The 16,839-nt window shown below is 37.3% G+C and overlaps 1 protein-coding gene and 1 long non-coding RNA gene across 8 annotated transcripts in view; one reads left to right on the top strand and one right to left on the bottom strand.

Annotated features, from left to right (window-relative positions):
• METAP1D (methionyl aminopeptidase type 1D, mitochondrial) overlaps nt 1-16,839 on the bottom strand; it is a 92,914-nt gene that overhangs the window by 1,979 nt on the left and 74,096 nt on the right. For 2 of the 4 annotated variants that reach the window (XR_015731841.1, XR_015731840.1), the window contains exons 7-8: nt 14,775-14,833; nt 1,368-1,465 (exon numbers count right to left, since the gene is read on the bottom strand). Coding sequence is in view for 2 of the 4 variants with exons in the window: in XM_034427333.3 (XP_034283224.2) it covers nt 1,368-1,465 (98 nt within the window). In the remaining 2 variants the exon portion in view is untranslated. The remainder of the gene's footprint in view (nt 1-1,367; nt 1,466-14,774; nt 14,834-16,839) is intronic. The other 2 variants (XM_034427333.3, XM_034427342.3) reach the window with 1 other exon arrangement.
• Nucleotides 1-16,839, top strand: part of LOC117671518 (uncharacterized) — a 103,488-nt gene that overhangs the window by 19,567 nt on the left and 67,082 nt on the right. The gene's annotated exons all lie outside the window — the stretch shown is intronic.

Raw genomic sequence — 16,839 nt, 5'->3', positions numbered from 1 at the left:
TTCTGAAACTACTTTGGGGGAGAGGGTAATAACCTAAGTATTCATCTAGTAGTCGGAATGAAAAATTATCAGAGGAAAGAAATGCATTCAGATTTTAAATTAAAATCTAAATACCCTATATGCTTGGGGAGTCAAAGAAACTAAAGGAGATCTAGGCGAATGACTATTTTACACAAAGAGTGAAGTCCACCTATTATCTTCACACTTGGATTCCTCAGTATCATTACTTGAAAATAAATAACACAAGTTACTTCCAAGTAGAAGTGAAAAGATGCTAATATTCTCCCTCTACCCCCTCCCCTCCGGTTTTTAGTTAGTAATTTCAGATTTAGGCCCAAATGCTGCTTCTGTTCCAATCCCCAATGTAGGAAAAAGTGAGGGATTATCGGCAAGAGCTGTCTTTTATCAATATGTGGAAAAGTAATCTGCAAAAATCTGAAGACAGATGACAAAAGAAATGTATGGCATTCAGTATCAAATGGAAACTAGAATTTCTGATTCTGATTTCTGATTTCCCATACTGCTCTTTGCACAGAAGTCATGTCTCAGAGGAGAGCCGTAGTGTACCCTTTCTTACATTAACATCAATTGCTGTAGATACCAATGAGGCCATATATTGTAGAAAGCTATCTTTTTCCAACCTGTCTCCTGGAGATGGGCAATTCCAAGACACTTGGAAGGCACTAGTTTGCAAAAGGTTGCATGAAGTCGTATGTGATTTAGTTTGGCTTAATGCAATGTACAAACCTTAGTTATAAGCATTGCAATTACAGTAGAAATCTTGTCGTAAGATTAATGTCTGTCAAAAACCTGATCACTATGACTGGTTCAACAAACTATGATTTATCATGATGCATGGCAACTACAAAACCTTCTTTGTATTTGTCAAGCAAGCCTGGGTTTGTGGGAAACCGGAAGATCCTAGAGCAGGGGTGTCAAACTCCCAGCGTCACGTTGTAATGTATCGCAACTTTCCCTCCTTACGCTAAACCAAGGGTGGGCATGGCTAGAATGTGATGCATCTGGCCTGAGGGCCGCGAGTTTGACACTCCAGCCCTAGAGGCTTATCACCAATAGTAAGCATTTTGAATTAGCGTGGAAAGAAAAATGTCTCCCACAATTCTGGATACTGATTCTGTTTGATCATGTATCTGATTTGTTCTTTTGAATTTTCCCTTAAAGTCCATTAACTTCCATTGAATAAGGAAAGGGACAATTATTTCTAAGAAATAACAAAATGTTTATATACTGGCAGGAACACAACCCTTTTGCAGTTGGATGCAAATATAATGTAAGGTATTCAAAATTTTGCAGTTGGATGCAAATATAATGTAAGGTATGGAAAAATTAAGGAGGGACCCTCTTACCATGGTGCCAAACTTCAGGATTACTATGTAAGTTCGTTCCTATCCCATGACCACCAATGTAAGGACAGACTTGAAAACCATTTTGATGGGCAATGTTGCTTTAAAAAAAACACAGAAATGTTTAATATAACAAACGTTTTCCAAATTCAGAAGAATGCATTTCGTTAAATATATCATTACCACATTTTCACAAAAGAACACAGCTGAGGATCCTGACACTACCACTATCTGACAGAAAAGCACATTCTCGTATATTCCTAAAACTCAAGACTTAATTTCATTTCTAAAATGGCAGAATACCCTGCTGTTCAGTCTGTAATAAAAAGGGAAAAGGAGATGGAGAACGTTATTAATGGAGATCTCCATCAACACCTAGGAAAGTACTAACTTGTGGTAAAAACCTTGCAAAGATAATCCTGTCCTTTGGAGGGTTATCCTGGCTCTAAAAATCAGGAACTTAAAAAAAAAAAAACAATTACATTTGTCCAGGATCTGACAGAGGATTACAAAGTTAATTACTTCAAATCCACAGAGCATTAGATCAATACTTTCATTATTTGTAAAACTGAGAATCTGTATCCAAAATTGTGTATTTTAGGCATACAAGCATTTATAAAAGGAAGATTTTGCAGCCGTAGTGCTTTCAATTCTTATTTAAATAGAGATAGGAGAGAATTTTAGATTGTATTTGACTATGAACTTACCTACTTTCACAGTTTCAAAGCATTATTTGAACCAACATTTTTGCCATAGTTCAAAATATGCAGTCCTTTGAATTTACAATACACCTCAATAATTAAAAATATATTAGGGAAAATATTACACAAAATGCATATATTAAAGTCAGTTTGTTCAAGTGGTTCAGGCAGTAACAGGAGTGAAATTCAGCAGGTTCTAGAGAACAGGTAGCAGAAATTTTGAGTAGTTTGGAGAACCGGCAAATACCACCTCTGGCTGGCCCCAGAGTGGGGTGGGAATGGAGATTCTCTCTCAGCCCAACCTACCACACAGGATTGTTGTTGTGCAGAAAACAAAAGGAGGGAAATGTATTGGATGTGTTCACTGCTTTGAGTTATTGGTAAAAATAATAAAGGTGGGATACAAATAAACAAAAATAAGCAAAATAGGCAAGATACATTGCATTGCAGGAAAGAAAAATGCACATTTGGAGAAATGATTTTCAAAACACATATACATGTTCAATTCTGATTTCTTTTTTAAAAAAAGTTCGTATGTTTGATGAAGCAAGCAATCTATTTACAAAAGTGAGAAAAGCCCAACGAGAAAACCCCAAATCGATAAGCTCATCTCTGGTCTTAAACCGAATCACAGCTATGGTTCCCTTTAGTTGATTGGAGTTGGCTTTATCTCCAGAATTTGCAGAATCAGAAGAGCTGGGTAACTGTTGCTTTTCATTCAAAAGAAACTCAGAAACCTGAAGATTGCCATTTTCCTTTAAAGGCATTCCCAGAGCATAAGTAGGAAGTACAATAGAGATGACAGGCAACTTCTTTTCTCAAATCTTAAATAAAAACTATGTTGCTGTCTCCACTGGATTACATTGGAACCTAAGGCCTGACCAATATTGTGGCCAACCCTGCCTATGGAGTTTTAAAATAAAATATTTTAAAAAGCAGCACTTACCCACATTAGCATATGTTTGCAAAGGTTAGGGATCGGTTAATGGCTTTGTGTGCTTGTGACTTTAAATATAAAAAGTAAAAGTAAACGTTTTCCCTGTCCAGTTCTGTCTGACTCTAGGAGCTGGTGTTCATCTCTGTTTCTTAGCTGAGGGAGCCAGTGTTGTCCATTGTCCATGATTATATGCTAAGGTGCACAACATGCTGTTACCTTCCCACAGAAGTGGTACCTATTTATCTATTTGCATTTGCATGCTTTCAAACTGCTAGTTTGGCAGGAGTTTGGACAAGTAAAGGGAGCTCACCCCATTGTGTGGTGCTTGGGTCTTAAACCCAGGCTGTCAGCTTTTCTGCAGACAAGCTCTTTAACTGCTGAGCCATCACACCCCCACAGCTTTAAATATAATGAACTTTACATAAGAATTAGGCATGGGGTTCCAGAATGATCTTTTACATTAGTTAAATAAGGGTGAACTTTTTGTCCAATATATTATGTCGAAAGCATAATAGGAATTAGGGCAAAGCTTGCCAATTATGAGTGTGAATCTTGGAAGTGAAAACACCATAGTTTAGCAATTTGAGATTAGAATGCAAATAAACGTTGCAGCACATTGGGGTAAGGAACTCCAAATGTTGATCAAATACAGCTAGCCTGGTATTAATAGCAAAGAACAGTAGGAGGAATAGTTGAAAACAACTGGATGGCACTCTGCTGCCTATAGTAGTGGCCAAAACTGTGGAAACCTTTTGGGAAAAGTGTATTTTTGAGGTTTGATGGCTAATAACACCACTTTTTTTAGTAGTACCATAAAATTACATATCAATGGAAAGATAATTTAATCAAGAATGTAATGCAACAAAGTTTGTTCAATTATCTGTATTCTATGAAACGTTATAGCCAAATAACCAGAAAAAGGAAGCACAACTTGCTTAGGTTGATATCAAGTAGCTTTCCTTCATCTGATTGTAGCCAATGAGCATGAGTGTTTAGAGAGCCAATCCAGATGTCATCTTGTTTTGGCAATGAGCCAATCAAATCACAGTAGGATTCAGTTATTGATGTCATGTACTGAAGGTGAGATGAGGACATTTGTCAGTGTGCTACGTGATCGCTATCAAATTGGTTGGGGTTTTTTGTGTTCTTGTGTTTCATTTAGTGATCTTGTAAAACGTAATAAAATTAAAGTAATGGTGCAAAGAGTTGACTGGTCGCCCAGAAAGTGATGTAAAATAGTATTGTTAAGTGAACAAGGCTACAGTTACAAAGAAAATAGAAGAAAAATTGGTGGAAACTTAACCAAGATGGCATTTTTAAGTTTTTGAAGAGGTATAAGGAGACTCAATCGCTACAAAACCACACTGGTAAAGGCAGGAAAAGGTGCACAACAGCAAGTGGTGATAGAAGAATTAAGAGACTGTGCCTACGTGACAGAAGAAAATAATCTGGGTCGGGGTGGGTTCTAAAAGTTTTTATTACTGGTTCTGTGGGTGTGGCTTGTGGGTGTAATGTGACTGGGTGGGCGTGGCCAACTTTTTTTTTTTTAACTTTTAAAAGCATTTTTTCTACAACTTAAAGAGGTTGCAGAAAAAAATGCTTTTAGAAGCCTCTGATGATCAGGCAAGTCAGCTGGGATCGCCAGAGGCTTTTGAAGGCATTTTTTTTCCCTACAACCTCTTCGGCTGAAGAGGTTGCAGAAAAAAATGTTTTTAGAAGCTTCTGAGATCCCAGCTGAGCCGCACAATCATCAGAGGCTTTTTTTTAACTTTTAAAACATTTTTTCAGCCGAAGAGGTTGTAGAAAAAATGCTTTTAAAAGTAAAAAAAAAAAAAAAAAAGCCTCTGATGAGGTGGGTGGGGTAAGCGAGTGGTGACCGGGCCGGGGACCGGTTCGGAGGCGTGGCCAGCCAATGTTATTACCAGTTCTCCGAACTATTAAAATTTTTTACTACGGTTCTTGCGAACCGGTGCGAACCAGGAGCAACCCACCACTGATCTGGGTGTATATAAGATGCAATGGCGCAATCCAGTGTGAAGTGTTTGGCGCAGACTGCAGGAATTTGGCCTAAAATCTAGAATCCATGAAAAAAGTTGAAAAGCATTACATTCTTGATTAAATTATCTTTCCATAAATTAAATTATCTTTCCATTGCTATATAATTTTATAGTACTACTCCAAAAAAAAGGGGTGTTATTAGCCATCAAACCTCAAAAATACACTTTCCCCAAAAGGTTTCCACAATTTTGGCCACTACTGTACCATTGCAGTATAACTTCATCATCATTAACATAATGTGTCTTCCTCTGGGTTAATAAACTGTTAAGGGTTCAAGCTAATTCAATTCCTACTGTTCCAATATAAGAGAACATACATAGCTCAGGATTGAACCATGGAGCCCCTGGATTCCACAATTCCCATTGTCTTTATATTTTCCAATTCTCTCAGCATATGGTGGCTCCTAATGTTGCTAACTGGGTTTAATCCTCTTTGGGCTTCTCTTTGTTAAAAAAGAAAGAGAGGACCTCTTTCAGTTCTCTGGGATTGCATATGACTGCATATACAATAACACATTTGTTATTGCTTGGTGGCCTCATTTTAGGTCCATTATAGATGCATTGTGGGGAAAAATTGGTGCTACATATACTTTCACATCCCAAATTCCCAATTTCCTCACATTTGAAGACTGCAATCTCTTTTATAGAATATTTTATGGAATGTTCAAGGCAAATATCCCTTAATAATGCCATAGCAACTGAAAGTCAGTCATGTAAAAGGAAAGAAAGTTGAAGACATGGTCTTATTGCTCCAGTTCTTTCATTAAATAATACTCTATTTGTATATACTGTACATTGCCCCAGGAACGTGATAGAGATGGCTGTGACCACTGGCACTCATGAGTTGAGTCCAGTACTTTTTTTTTTTTACGAAGAAATGACATGCACAAAAAACAGCAGTCTTAAAATGCTGCCGTCTATATGTAGAATTATGTCTGTTGACGGAGTTCAGTTGGCATGAGATATTGTCAGCTCTACAAAATTACAATTTGGAGGTATTGTTGAAAACTTGCTGTATACTAACCCCCCCTCCCCGAATATTCTGGTTGGTTCTTTTTCAAAGACGCCAGCCTGTGTGTCTGTAAAGGCGAGGAATTGGTTTCTTTTCTCCCATTTATTTTACACATCACATGAGGCCATGCCCTTTGCCCCAATGCTCACGAGCGCACGGCCACAATCAAGTGCTCCCAGGATACAGAAGACTCCCAACTACTGCAAAGTGGAGAAGTAGGTCAATAGCTTTTCATTATGTTCACAGATAACACCTTGAACGGATTTTTCTGAACAGGTTCTATAGATTAGCTACTGCTTGCCTACCAACACACCAACAAAAATCTTTAGCTATTACAGTATTTTGCGTGATTCTGGGGCACAGCAGAGTATAGATCTCAAATGCATGATAGCTGAAATGTCTTTATGGATCACCTAAATAGTCACAGGGAGTTAAGTAATGACACAAAGAAACAGGAACATGGAAGTTAAAAGATGGGGTAGAAAATCTGTCTTGATGGGATTTGAAAGGTTTAATTGGAGTCCCCAAGAAAAATGAGAATGAAAAGAAGCCAGAAAGTTAACAATGTCCACACTTATTCATAAAAATGAACACGCTAAAGAGAAAATAATAAGTCTGTTTCTTCAACAATGGAGCAACAGCCTTTTTACATTTCTATACTTTTCTCCAAGTTTGCTAGTGCCAAAATAATTGGATTAATTTTTATTTGGGTTTATTCATGCCTATTATCTTGCAACATTAAAGTGCTTTTTTTAAAGTTTTTTTAAAAATTCTTAGATAGGATACTTAAATAAGTTTTGACTTCCAAATTGTTTAATCCTAACTGCATACCTTTATACTAAGCTGCCATTAGTTTTGGAGTTGAAATTAAAACACACAGATCCTGGGACCTGAAGTTCTCCCATCTCTGCAATAAATCAGTGGCTGAGAGAGAGAGAGATATTATGGTTATGCAAAGCCTCCATTCAAAGCTTTGACTGAATCATCCCTTCTAATTAATTGACACCAAACTAGTTCAAATAAGGCCTTGCATGATTTGCACATTCCTAGTTGACAGATATAACAAGGGATATGTAAACTTCAGTATGAATTATTTATGTGGTTTATATATATAACCACCACTACACTCCAAGCAATTCCATTCATTTGGATGCAGTTTCTAATATCTGTCAGAAATCTAGTGCCCATTTTCGATCAGTGGGAATTCTGTAGCCATTTAGTGTCGCCACTGGATGTGCTATTGTGCAAGATTGACTTGAGGTGAAAAGTAAGCACACTTCACCAAGAGCAATTTAAACTCCTATATTGGGTCTAAAGATCTGATCCAATATAGTTTGATATATATAAATCTGCTTTGTATTGTATTTCTGGCTTTTAAAATTGGTTAATTCAATGGTTGTGATGAATGGAATAGCCTTTACAACTAAGCTCATCAAACCAGAGCTGTCCATATGTACAATCTTATTACACTAAAGGAAATAAAGGATAATTCTCTGACTAGAAAAAATCTCTTATGGAAAGGAATAGCTTTGCACGGCCATCGAAAAAGAAGGAAGAGATCCAAGAAAGTAGGAGACAAGGAACCTGGGGCAAGAACCTGGAAAGGAGAAGACGTGAGTGGTATGAGAGGGAACTGTATCTGTAGATTTAGATAGTCCGAAAATGTAGAAAAGGAACTGAAAATCAGGAAGCTGAGGAAATAACAAGTGAAAGAAGACCCCAAAATTAAGGAGGCAAAGTAATATTCCAAACGTCATGCAAATTATACAGCAGAATGAAATTACAAAGGCTGTTGTAGCGAGATTGAATCTAGAAGCCAAGGAAACAGAGTTCTTAGTTCCTCAGTTTTGAGTAAGACTGAATTTTGCAGGGGGAAAAAAATGTAAATATCAATTTAAATTTCTCCAACAATTATTTGACTAAAATCCTCTAGCTGATTCTTACCAAAGAGGTGAAAGCCAATTGTAGAAATATGAAGAATTTGTCAAATTAAGCACAGAACATTTAAATGTATTGGAGAAAAACATGATTCTTTAATTTGGAATAATATTAACGAAGCATTCCTAACATGGAAAGTTGACTGGTGAGGAATAGAAAATGTGCCTTCTCTAAGGTAGCCCTTGCGCTCTGAAACATTCTCTCTTATGGATTGAGAATGGCCTTTCGTAAGGTCTTAAAAGATCTGGATTTGTGCCTGGATTGGAGCCCTGTATGTGTGAAGGACCCCATTTCCTGGCTGTATTGATATCTGTGATTATTTTTTTTCCAAGCTGCCATATACACAGGTAGTCCTTAACTTACGAACATAATTGAGCCCAAAATTTCTGTAGCTAAGCAAGACAGTTGTTAACTGAGTTTTGCCCCATTTTACAATTTTTCTTAGTGAATGACTGCAGTTGTTGTTAGTAACACAGTTGTTAGGTGAATCTGGCTTCTCCATTGACTTTGCTTGTCAGGTCACAAAAGATGATCACGTGACTCCAGGACACTGCAACCATCCTAAATACATGCCAAGCATTCAAATTTTGATCACATGGCCATGGGGATGCTGCAACGGGTCATGTGAAAAACAGTCCTAAGTCGCTTTTTTTCAGTGCTGTTTTAACATCGAATGGTCACTAGACAAATGGTTGTAAATCAAGGAATACCTGAAGTTAATTTTGTATTATTTTGTAGCTGTTTTTAATTATTTTATGATGGTTCGTCACACAGAGTCACTTGCTTGAGATTGGCATGGGCAGCTATAGAAACTGAACAAATAAATCTGTGACAGACAACATGCGTGCATAGCATTTGTTGGCTATAAAACTGAAGCCTCCCTATCTTTGTTTCACTGAAAACAAGTCCTCTGGACTGACTTTTGTTGACTTTCCTGCTATGTTTCTCTCTGCAAACGATTCAAGGGAGCACTTTCAAAAACCATTTATTTAGAGTAAGAAGCACTGGGGCAACTGCCAGCTCCAGAAAGCTCAGCTGTGATTTTTGTGGTCTCCCCCAACCCATCTTCACATGCCACTGCCCCAGCACACAGCTGTCTTCCTTCCTGGGAATGCTCCTGAAACAACTACGCTGAGCCTTTGCTCGTACTCAGACCTTTTTGTGATGCATCTCTCTGAATGCTTTGCACAGGCTAATACCCAAAAGCAAATGCCTGTGCATATTGGGAGCACAAAAAGCTACACCACTACAGCAGAGAAGACCTCCTTTATGGGGGCTACATTGTGATGGTGATCAATTCTGATGTATGTGCCTGTGTGCGACTGAGAGAGGAAATTGGGCTTATGAATAATGAAAATATCAAAAAAGCTTCCATACATTTTTAAAAAGTGTCCATGTCTTTAAGATCACTCGATTTGTGGCTGTCCTTTTGTAGATATTTGATGACAATGTTCCTTTCCTTGTTCTCAATATTTTCTACCGAAAAAAAAATTGTCAGAGAAGCCTTTTGACTCCGGGGCAATAGGAACAAGATTCTTAGGCAATCAGTACCACACATTCAGCGTTAAAGGACCTTCCATTTATGATATCAGTTTCTCCCATTTTCCACGGTAGTGTTGCATTGACAGCTATGGGACTTGTAGTCCAAAATATCGAGAGATTAACAGGGCAGGGCAGGAGGGAGGGAAATGAATGCAAAGAGCAGTATTTATTTACTTGATTTGATTTGATTTCGGCGCTGCCTGATTTAAAAATGACTCTGGGTGGCTCCCAATAAAAAGAAGATAAGATAAAAATACAAGCAGGTTAAAAAAAAAATACAGTAAAGAAAAGGAAGACAAAAGAATTCAAGAGAAGTCCCTAAACATAGGCAGCATGATGTCAAGCACAGCTAAACCAGGGCTTCTACCCGTTCAACTTCAAGGCCCAGGAGAACAGCCAGACTTTAAGGCCTTCCAGGACACCATCTGGATGGGAGATAAAGTCTATTGCAAGCCAGGCTCCCCCTTCTTCTTTTTTGTGGATCAGCAGCAAGCAGGGGCTAATGTATAAATAATCAGAGCTGCAGTGTAGTGTACTTCTGCACGATGTGTCTTATTGAGCATCTATTCTAACAATAGATGGGTATCTGCCTAAGCGAAGTCTCATGCTGTTTTACTGTACTGCAAATTACACCTGATTGAAGAGGACAAATTCCTCTTATTTGGCTTACTATTTTACAAAAATGTTTCACGGTCCAAAATGCCAGCAACTGGAACTAGGATCATCATCTTTATCAGCTTGAAAGACGATAGCGAAGTTTTCTATTATGGTGGTTCGCAACCAATTCAGTTCCAGCACTTTATTCACACTTATGCCAAATCAGTGAATTTAGAACATTCGGATTTAAACAAATCATTTCTATTTTCTTAGTTGGGTCAATACGGTGTAAAGTAACAAACATTTCAACTGAACTGGCTCAAGTTGATCAAGATATGTAGCTTTCTGTTGCTACATTTTATTGGCATGACAACAGTATTGAAGACAAAGGCTGTTTAACATTATCAACACAGAAAAAAAATGTGATGCATGTAGACAAAAATTGTACAGGAGCAGCATTGCATTTATTTGTCTTCAACACTTATTAAGCACTGACTCCACACAGAGTCGGATTTCAGAACTGTTAAGACTATCTTTTAACTTCTTCTTTTTTTACTGATTTTATTTTAATTTCATTTATGGCTTTGAGTTGCCTAGAATCCTTGAGAGTCAGATGGCCTGCAAGTTTAAATAATAATAAGTAACAATAATGAATAAATAATAAATGGAAATTATTATCTGGATATGCAACTATAAGAATAATAATTTCCTTATATTACACATGATTTAATTTTTCCTTAATATATTTGCTTGTCCTACTCTGGTACTTTAGTCAATATTTTTTTGCTGCCCCTCCCACTTAAGGTTTTATTTTTACAATGGCAAAACCGAATATAAAAATAAAGAGAGGTCTGTGGAAAGGTTATTATTCATTAATGACCAATATCAAAATCAGCATACTTCGGGCTGTCCGGTTCTTCTTCAGCTACTTTCAAAGTAATATTTAGGTTGGTTTTTGGATGAGGTCATGATAAGTTGGGTTTGCAACCACAATGGGTATGACTGCAGAACAGACTAAAACACAATAAAGGTGGGGGAGAGACATTATGGCTCAGTATGCTGCAAGAATCTATTGTTTGCAATAATAACAAATTGATATTTAGTAAATGTGCCATCAAAACCCAGGTCTTATTGTTATCTTTTGTGCAACTCAGAGCACATAGAATCTTGTCACACTGCAAAAGGAGATATTGCTTATGACACTTGCATGGCATAAAAGGCATCTCTATAGTTTAGATGCTGACCTACTTCCCTTGTTTAGAGCCTCAGCCCAGTGCAAGTTGCCCGAAAATAAAGGGGAAGACGCCCATGGGCTCTACGTTTGTGTAGAAACAGGGCTCTATGGAGGCATTTCCCACCTCACTTAAGATTGAAGGAAAAAAACAACAACCTGGTAGTGTGAATACTCTTTATAAAAAATTGTATAGAGAAAAAGTTTGGGTTTTTTTTCTTTCTTTTTCAAAATGCTACCATAGTATCGATGGCTCAAATGGCAGGCAAGCAGTGGTGGGTTGCTACCAGTTCGCCCCGGATTGGGCAAACTGGTAGCGGCGGCAGCGCATGCACAGAAACATCACACGCGCACGACCATGAGCAAAACGGTAGCGAATGAAATTGAAACCCACTACTGCAGGCAAGGGAGAGTATGTCTACAGAAAATGGAGTACTCTCTTGGTTTTCAAGTATTGGAGGCTGAACTAGAAGACCTCCAAGGTCCCTTCCCACCCCATGAGTCTGTCTTTCACCAGAACTCAACGGAGATAGGAAAGCACAATGAGGGAGTGACAATTACTTCACTTTGGGGAAAGAGATGTTGAGCTTGAAGTGAAATAAAGTCTATCTGAAGTATTTTATGGTTAAGAAGTTCCCAGTTACCTCTGTTATTTTTTGCAGTTGAAGTACAAAGCAGCTTTTTCTGAAAAAGTTAGTTACAGAAGGGCAGAAGTGGTTTGTACTCTTAGAAAACCAAAATCAGGCTCTGAACAGGGTCAGTCAAATGTTCATTCATTCATTCATTCATTTATCAAATTTATTTAGCATCCCGTCTCATGAGAAGTGACTCTGGGCAGCATACAACAATCAAATAAAAAACAGTATATACATAAAAATAAGCATTTATAAAGTATAAAAAGTCAATATTAAAAAATATAAGTTAATTAAAATTGAAAATATACGAATGCCATCAGAGAGAATGAATATATACACTTCAATGGCTCTACTGTATAGAATATTTATACTTCTGTACAGTAGAGCCATTGAGATATATCTCCAATTCCCCAGAAACTCCAAGACTGATGACATAATCAGGTCTTGAGAGATGAAGCCAATCTAATTTCAGGAGAGAGAATGTTCCATAAAATGGGAGCCACAGCAGAGAAGGTTTGCCACCTAGGACCTACCAAATGTAAATCCCTGGCAGATGATGTCTGCAGCATGCCTTCTCTGTCAGATATAATGAGGTGGGTTGATATAAATGGGAAGAGGCTACTACTATAACTGTAACATGGAGTAATTTCATAGCACTGTAACATGGAGTAATTTCAGGGCAGTGATTGGTGGAAACTGTCATCTTTTCCCCTCCCACCCGGTAATACTTACCAATGGGAAAATGAACGAGTCAGTCCCCTGAACATATGACGGAGCAGAGATCGCTATCACAACACCCTCCTTCCAATTGAAACTAGCCTTCCTATTTAGAAAACTGTACACTACCCTTTCCAGATAATTATTCTGGCTGCCTCTTTGCACACCTGCTTTAGAAAGATGTGGGACTTACTTCCAAATTGATATATCTGGACAGAGCAGTCAATGCAACCAATGGAGCATCCCATTTGTGTTTATTGGAAGGGGAAAGAGAAGAGTATTTTAGGATGTGTATCTTTCTCTTTATTTTTCTCTGACTCCAGTAAATCTTTGAGTTCCATAAATCCCACCGTAAGGTTCATTTAATATAAATATACAATCAAGATTAAGCCCTCCTTAGTTCCTTAGTTCTAAGGAGGGCTCCTTAAGCCCTCCTTAGCATGACTTACTTCCAGATCTTAGCCAGAATATGATCAGGATGCTCTGTTCACTCCTTTCCACTTGCCCCTCACCTCACCTGCCCATCAAAGGAAAATGTTGCCGGTCAAAGATCTGCCTTTCTCATTTTTGCTTACTGATGGGAATATTGAGCTCCTGGTAAACCTGTTGGTCTTAGATGAGATTAGTAGTCCCATACCAGATTCCACAAAAAATGGCTATGAGCCCTTCAACCAGACTGGAAGTCAGAGTACAGGACAAATGGACTCCAGCTGGCAGCTGACCTCCTCTACCTGTTATTAGAGAGTTCTCCCACTGAAACAGCAGGGAAAACACCACTTTCAAATCAAATGCCATGGACTGGCTTCAATAGGTTGGCAAGAAGATGGAGGCACCATAGTGAGGACCTTTGCAAACAGTGGGATGTCTTAATGTCATGGCAACCAGGACATATGGATGAGCCCAGCATTTAGAAAATTGATTTGAGCAATTTTTTTTTTTTAATTGATGACAAAGAAGCAATTCTACAAGGCATATCTTGGAACTTCCTCATACAACAGTACTATCTCACACAACTTCAAAGTGGATTTGCTTTTCTGAAAGATTTTAATAGCCTTCCGCATACAAAAATAACAGGTCAAGCCAAAGCTTTGTTAGCATTAGACTGTCAGTGCAGGTAAAGAAACAATTAGAGGCATGCATGAAAACACAGAGGAATTGCAAATCCGCAGTACAATTATCTTGCAACCTTTGTTCTAGCTTAAACAGTGCATTATCTGTCACATGCCAAATTTTAGCCTGTCACAAGATCCCCTGGATAATGGACGGTCTACAAATATTTTTAATAAAAGTAAATAAATGGGTATATTTTTAATGAAAAAAAGATCATGTTAACAATACTTGAATTGAACATATGTGATTACAATGTATTAAAAATATAATTATGTTCATGAAACCAACTACATCAATGAAGCCACAATTCAAAAATCTTGACTACTTGACGCTGTTCAGGTTTTCTCATGTGAACCAGTGTCCTCTTCCTGTATGAGCTGATTCTAAATTAGAGCTATATATTTTCTTGCACCATATTATTATGGTGCAAGAAAAAGCAGCTTCAATTTACCCATGCAAATATAATACTGAAGTAATATTTCTACACATAAGACATCTATTTCCCATGGCTGGAATCAAGCTCCCCATTTTATCCACATTCTGGTCTGAAAGATGAGTTTACACCTTTTTTTTCTTTATATTTTGTATGAATTTCTCGGAGGAACAAAGTATTTGCTTGTTTCAGCTAACAGCGCGCTACTTTAGGGGAAAAAATCTGAAGACAGTAACTATCAGATTTAAAACAATCCTTTTAAGTGATTTAATATCAGGAGGAAAAAAATGAAGGCCACTCCAGGAGAGTAGGAGACCAGATCATGGTTATGATTTATATGATGGAATCAAATGCTAATTTGTACTAGTGGCATCAGAAATAGAATTTGTTTATATAGTCTCAAATGATTCCTTGAAGGGTTCTGGGACCATTCAGAGGGGGGATGGGCAGGACAGGAACACCCCAATGTACAAATAGAAGATCAATACATGAAGACCTACCTCTTAGCATTTGAAGGGCCCCAGGACCACATATTCTCAGTAGTTGCCTTGGTTTAGTTCTACAAATCAACAGCACAAACAGCAATGCAGATATAATCTAATTTTTAAAGATATTTAAACAAAGGATAATTTATGTTAATTTGGCCAGCGGTATTGTACTGGCTTACCCAACTGTCTGTTGGGGGAGTTTTAAGGTATTCCTTCTATAACAGTCCTAGACTAATGGAATGTACAATTTCTGGGATTCCCTCTAATGACAATGAACGATGAGGTATAATTAACCATATTTTTGAAAACCCACAATTGTGGACTTTTTTTGTAAAGAAAGGTACATTTTTGGTTTCAAACGAACACAAATTACTATATTTTTCTTACACTGCCGTTGAACTTTTATTTGAGGTGCTCCATTTCTGAAAGGCAGACTTGATGGATTGAAATAAAAGATAATTTATTGCAATGCTTACTTTCAAAGGAGAAGGAGTGTAATTGTAATTTACAGTAGCTGTCAAAGAAAATCTATCACTGATGACATTAAAATGACTTATTTTGCCTGAGCCACTTATTGTTTAAATGTGCATAATCTGATAGAAACAGATTTCTTTTTTTAAAAAAAAAAAACCCTGCCTTTGTATTGTTCTAAGGTAATATCAAAACATTGTATTTATAATTTAAAACATTTAGAAATCATTTATTGATACTCTTATCTCAATAATGTTAACAACAGAGTTTAAACTGCCCTGATTTAACTATGCTTATATTTGTTTGGTTCTATAAGTCATTTTCAGAGATCCAGATTCTCTATTTTAAAAACTGTAATTGGTATGTGGTTGTAATAATCACATTAAAAAGGCTATGGTATATGTAAAGAACACTCCTTAGTGGTTATGATCACAATACTTTCCATTTGAATTTTGGTGAGCAATGTAAGGGATTTGAACAAAAGCCGTTTGATTTTTCATCTAAGAATTGGCTAATGTGTAATACAAATTTCATAAATATTTTCATTTGTTTGATTGAGTCTAAGCCCAAATTAAGTCATGAGCCTTTAAGATCAAATCATAAAATGACAGAACATTCTGGAATTCAGACCATATTCACATCGATCCTATATATTAATATGTAGGAGGCACTATGGTGTCTTTTTAAAAAAATCTACAAACATTCTGAACATAGGGCAGATAGAAGACATACAGTCTTCATAAGTATCACCACAAACATGATGAAAATTTTACACATTTTCCCCACCACTTTGTAGTTTTGTTTACGCGAGTTTAAAAATATCAATACTCAGACATATATGACAACTTAGGCCAGAAAAATCTTTAGTTGCAGAAAGGTTTAAATAAAAGTAGCATATATAAATTCAAAAGGAAATATCGAAGGAGGAAAGGGGGGGAGCCAGTTGATTGTGATTTGTTATTCTGTCTGCAATTGTGACTATGGATCAATCTGGTTTAATTTGCTTTTCAACAGAGCTTTGCATATATATTTTCGTGCTGCGAAAGTACTGATCTCTGCATCAACACTGTAAAGGAAAAATGGGGGAGAGGAAGGAAGGAAGGAAGGAAGGAAGGAAGGAAGGAAGGAAGGAAGGAAGGAAGGAAGGAAAGAAAGAAGGAAAAGATTAAAGCTACTTTTAGTTGTGATCCTTCTGCCTCACTTTTAATATAGCCAGAATTAATGGAGTGAATCTAATGAAACACATTATCCAACAAGGAGCTTTCTCCAATTTTTCAAGTTGAACGCAGCACTTCGCCAGCACTGGCTGGAGTTCACCTGCCTATTGGTGTGGCGTGTGGCTCTTTTTTGTAAAGAGTTAAGTCGTACACAAAAAAGGGGAACAAAGGTCAGAACCCAGTCGCCACTTGAATGTGAGATTTTTCTTTTTATTCCCCTTGATGTATACGAGGCTCTGTGTTATTAGTCTTAATGATGGAAAATTGTAGTGTTGATACAAATCTTTTTTTCAAAGTAGTAGGCGGGAGCTCCATTTGTTAGTAAGTTTTTTTGTGCCTAAAAGCCATGGACAGTACATTTATGTAGCAGTAAAAGGCCTAGATGCTCT

This window comes from Pantherophis guttatus, chromosome 1 (assembly GCF_059756535.1).
Source record: "Pantherophis guttatus breed Tessera chromosome 1, ASM5975653v1, whole genome shotgun sequence".
In the NCBI taxonomy this organism is placed as follows: domain Eukaryota; kingdom Metazoa; phylum Chordata; class Lepidosauria; order Squamata; family Colubridae; genus Pantherophis; species Pantherophis guttatus.
This window is presented reverse-complemented; position numbering and strand designations above follow the sequence as displayed.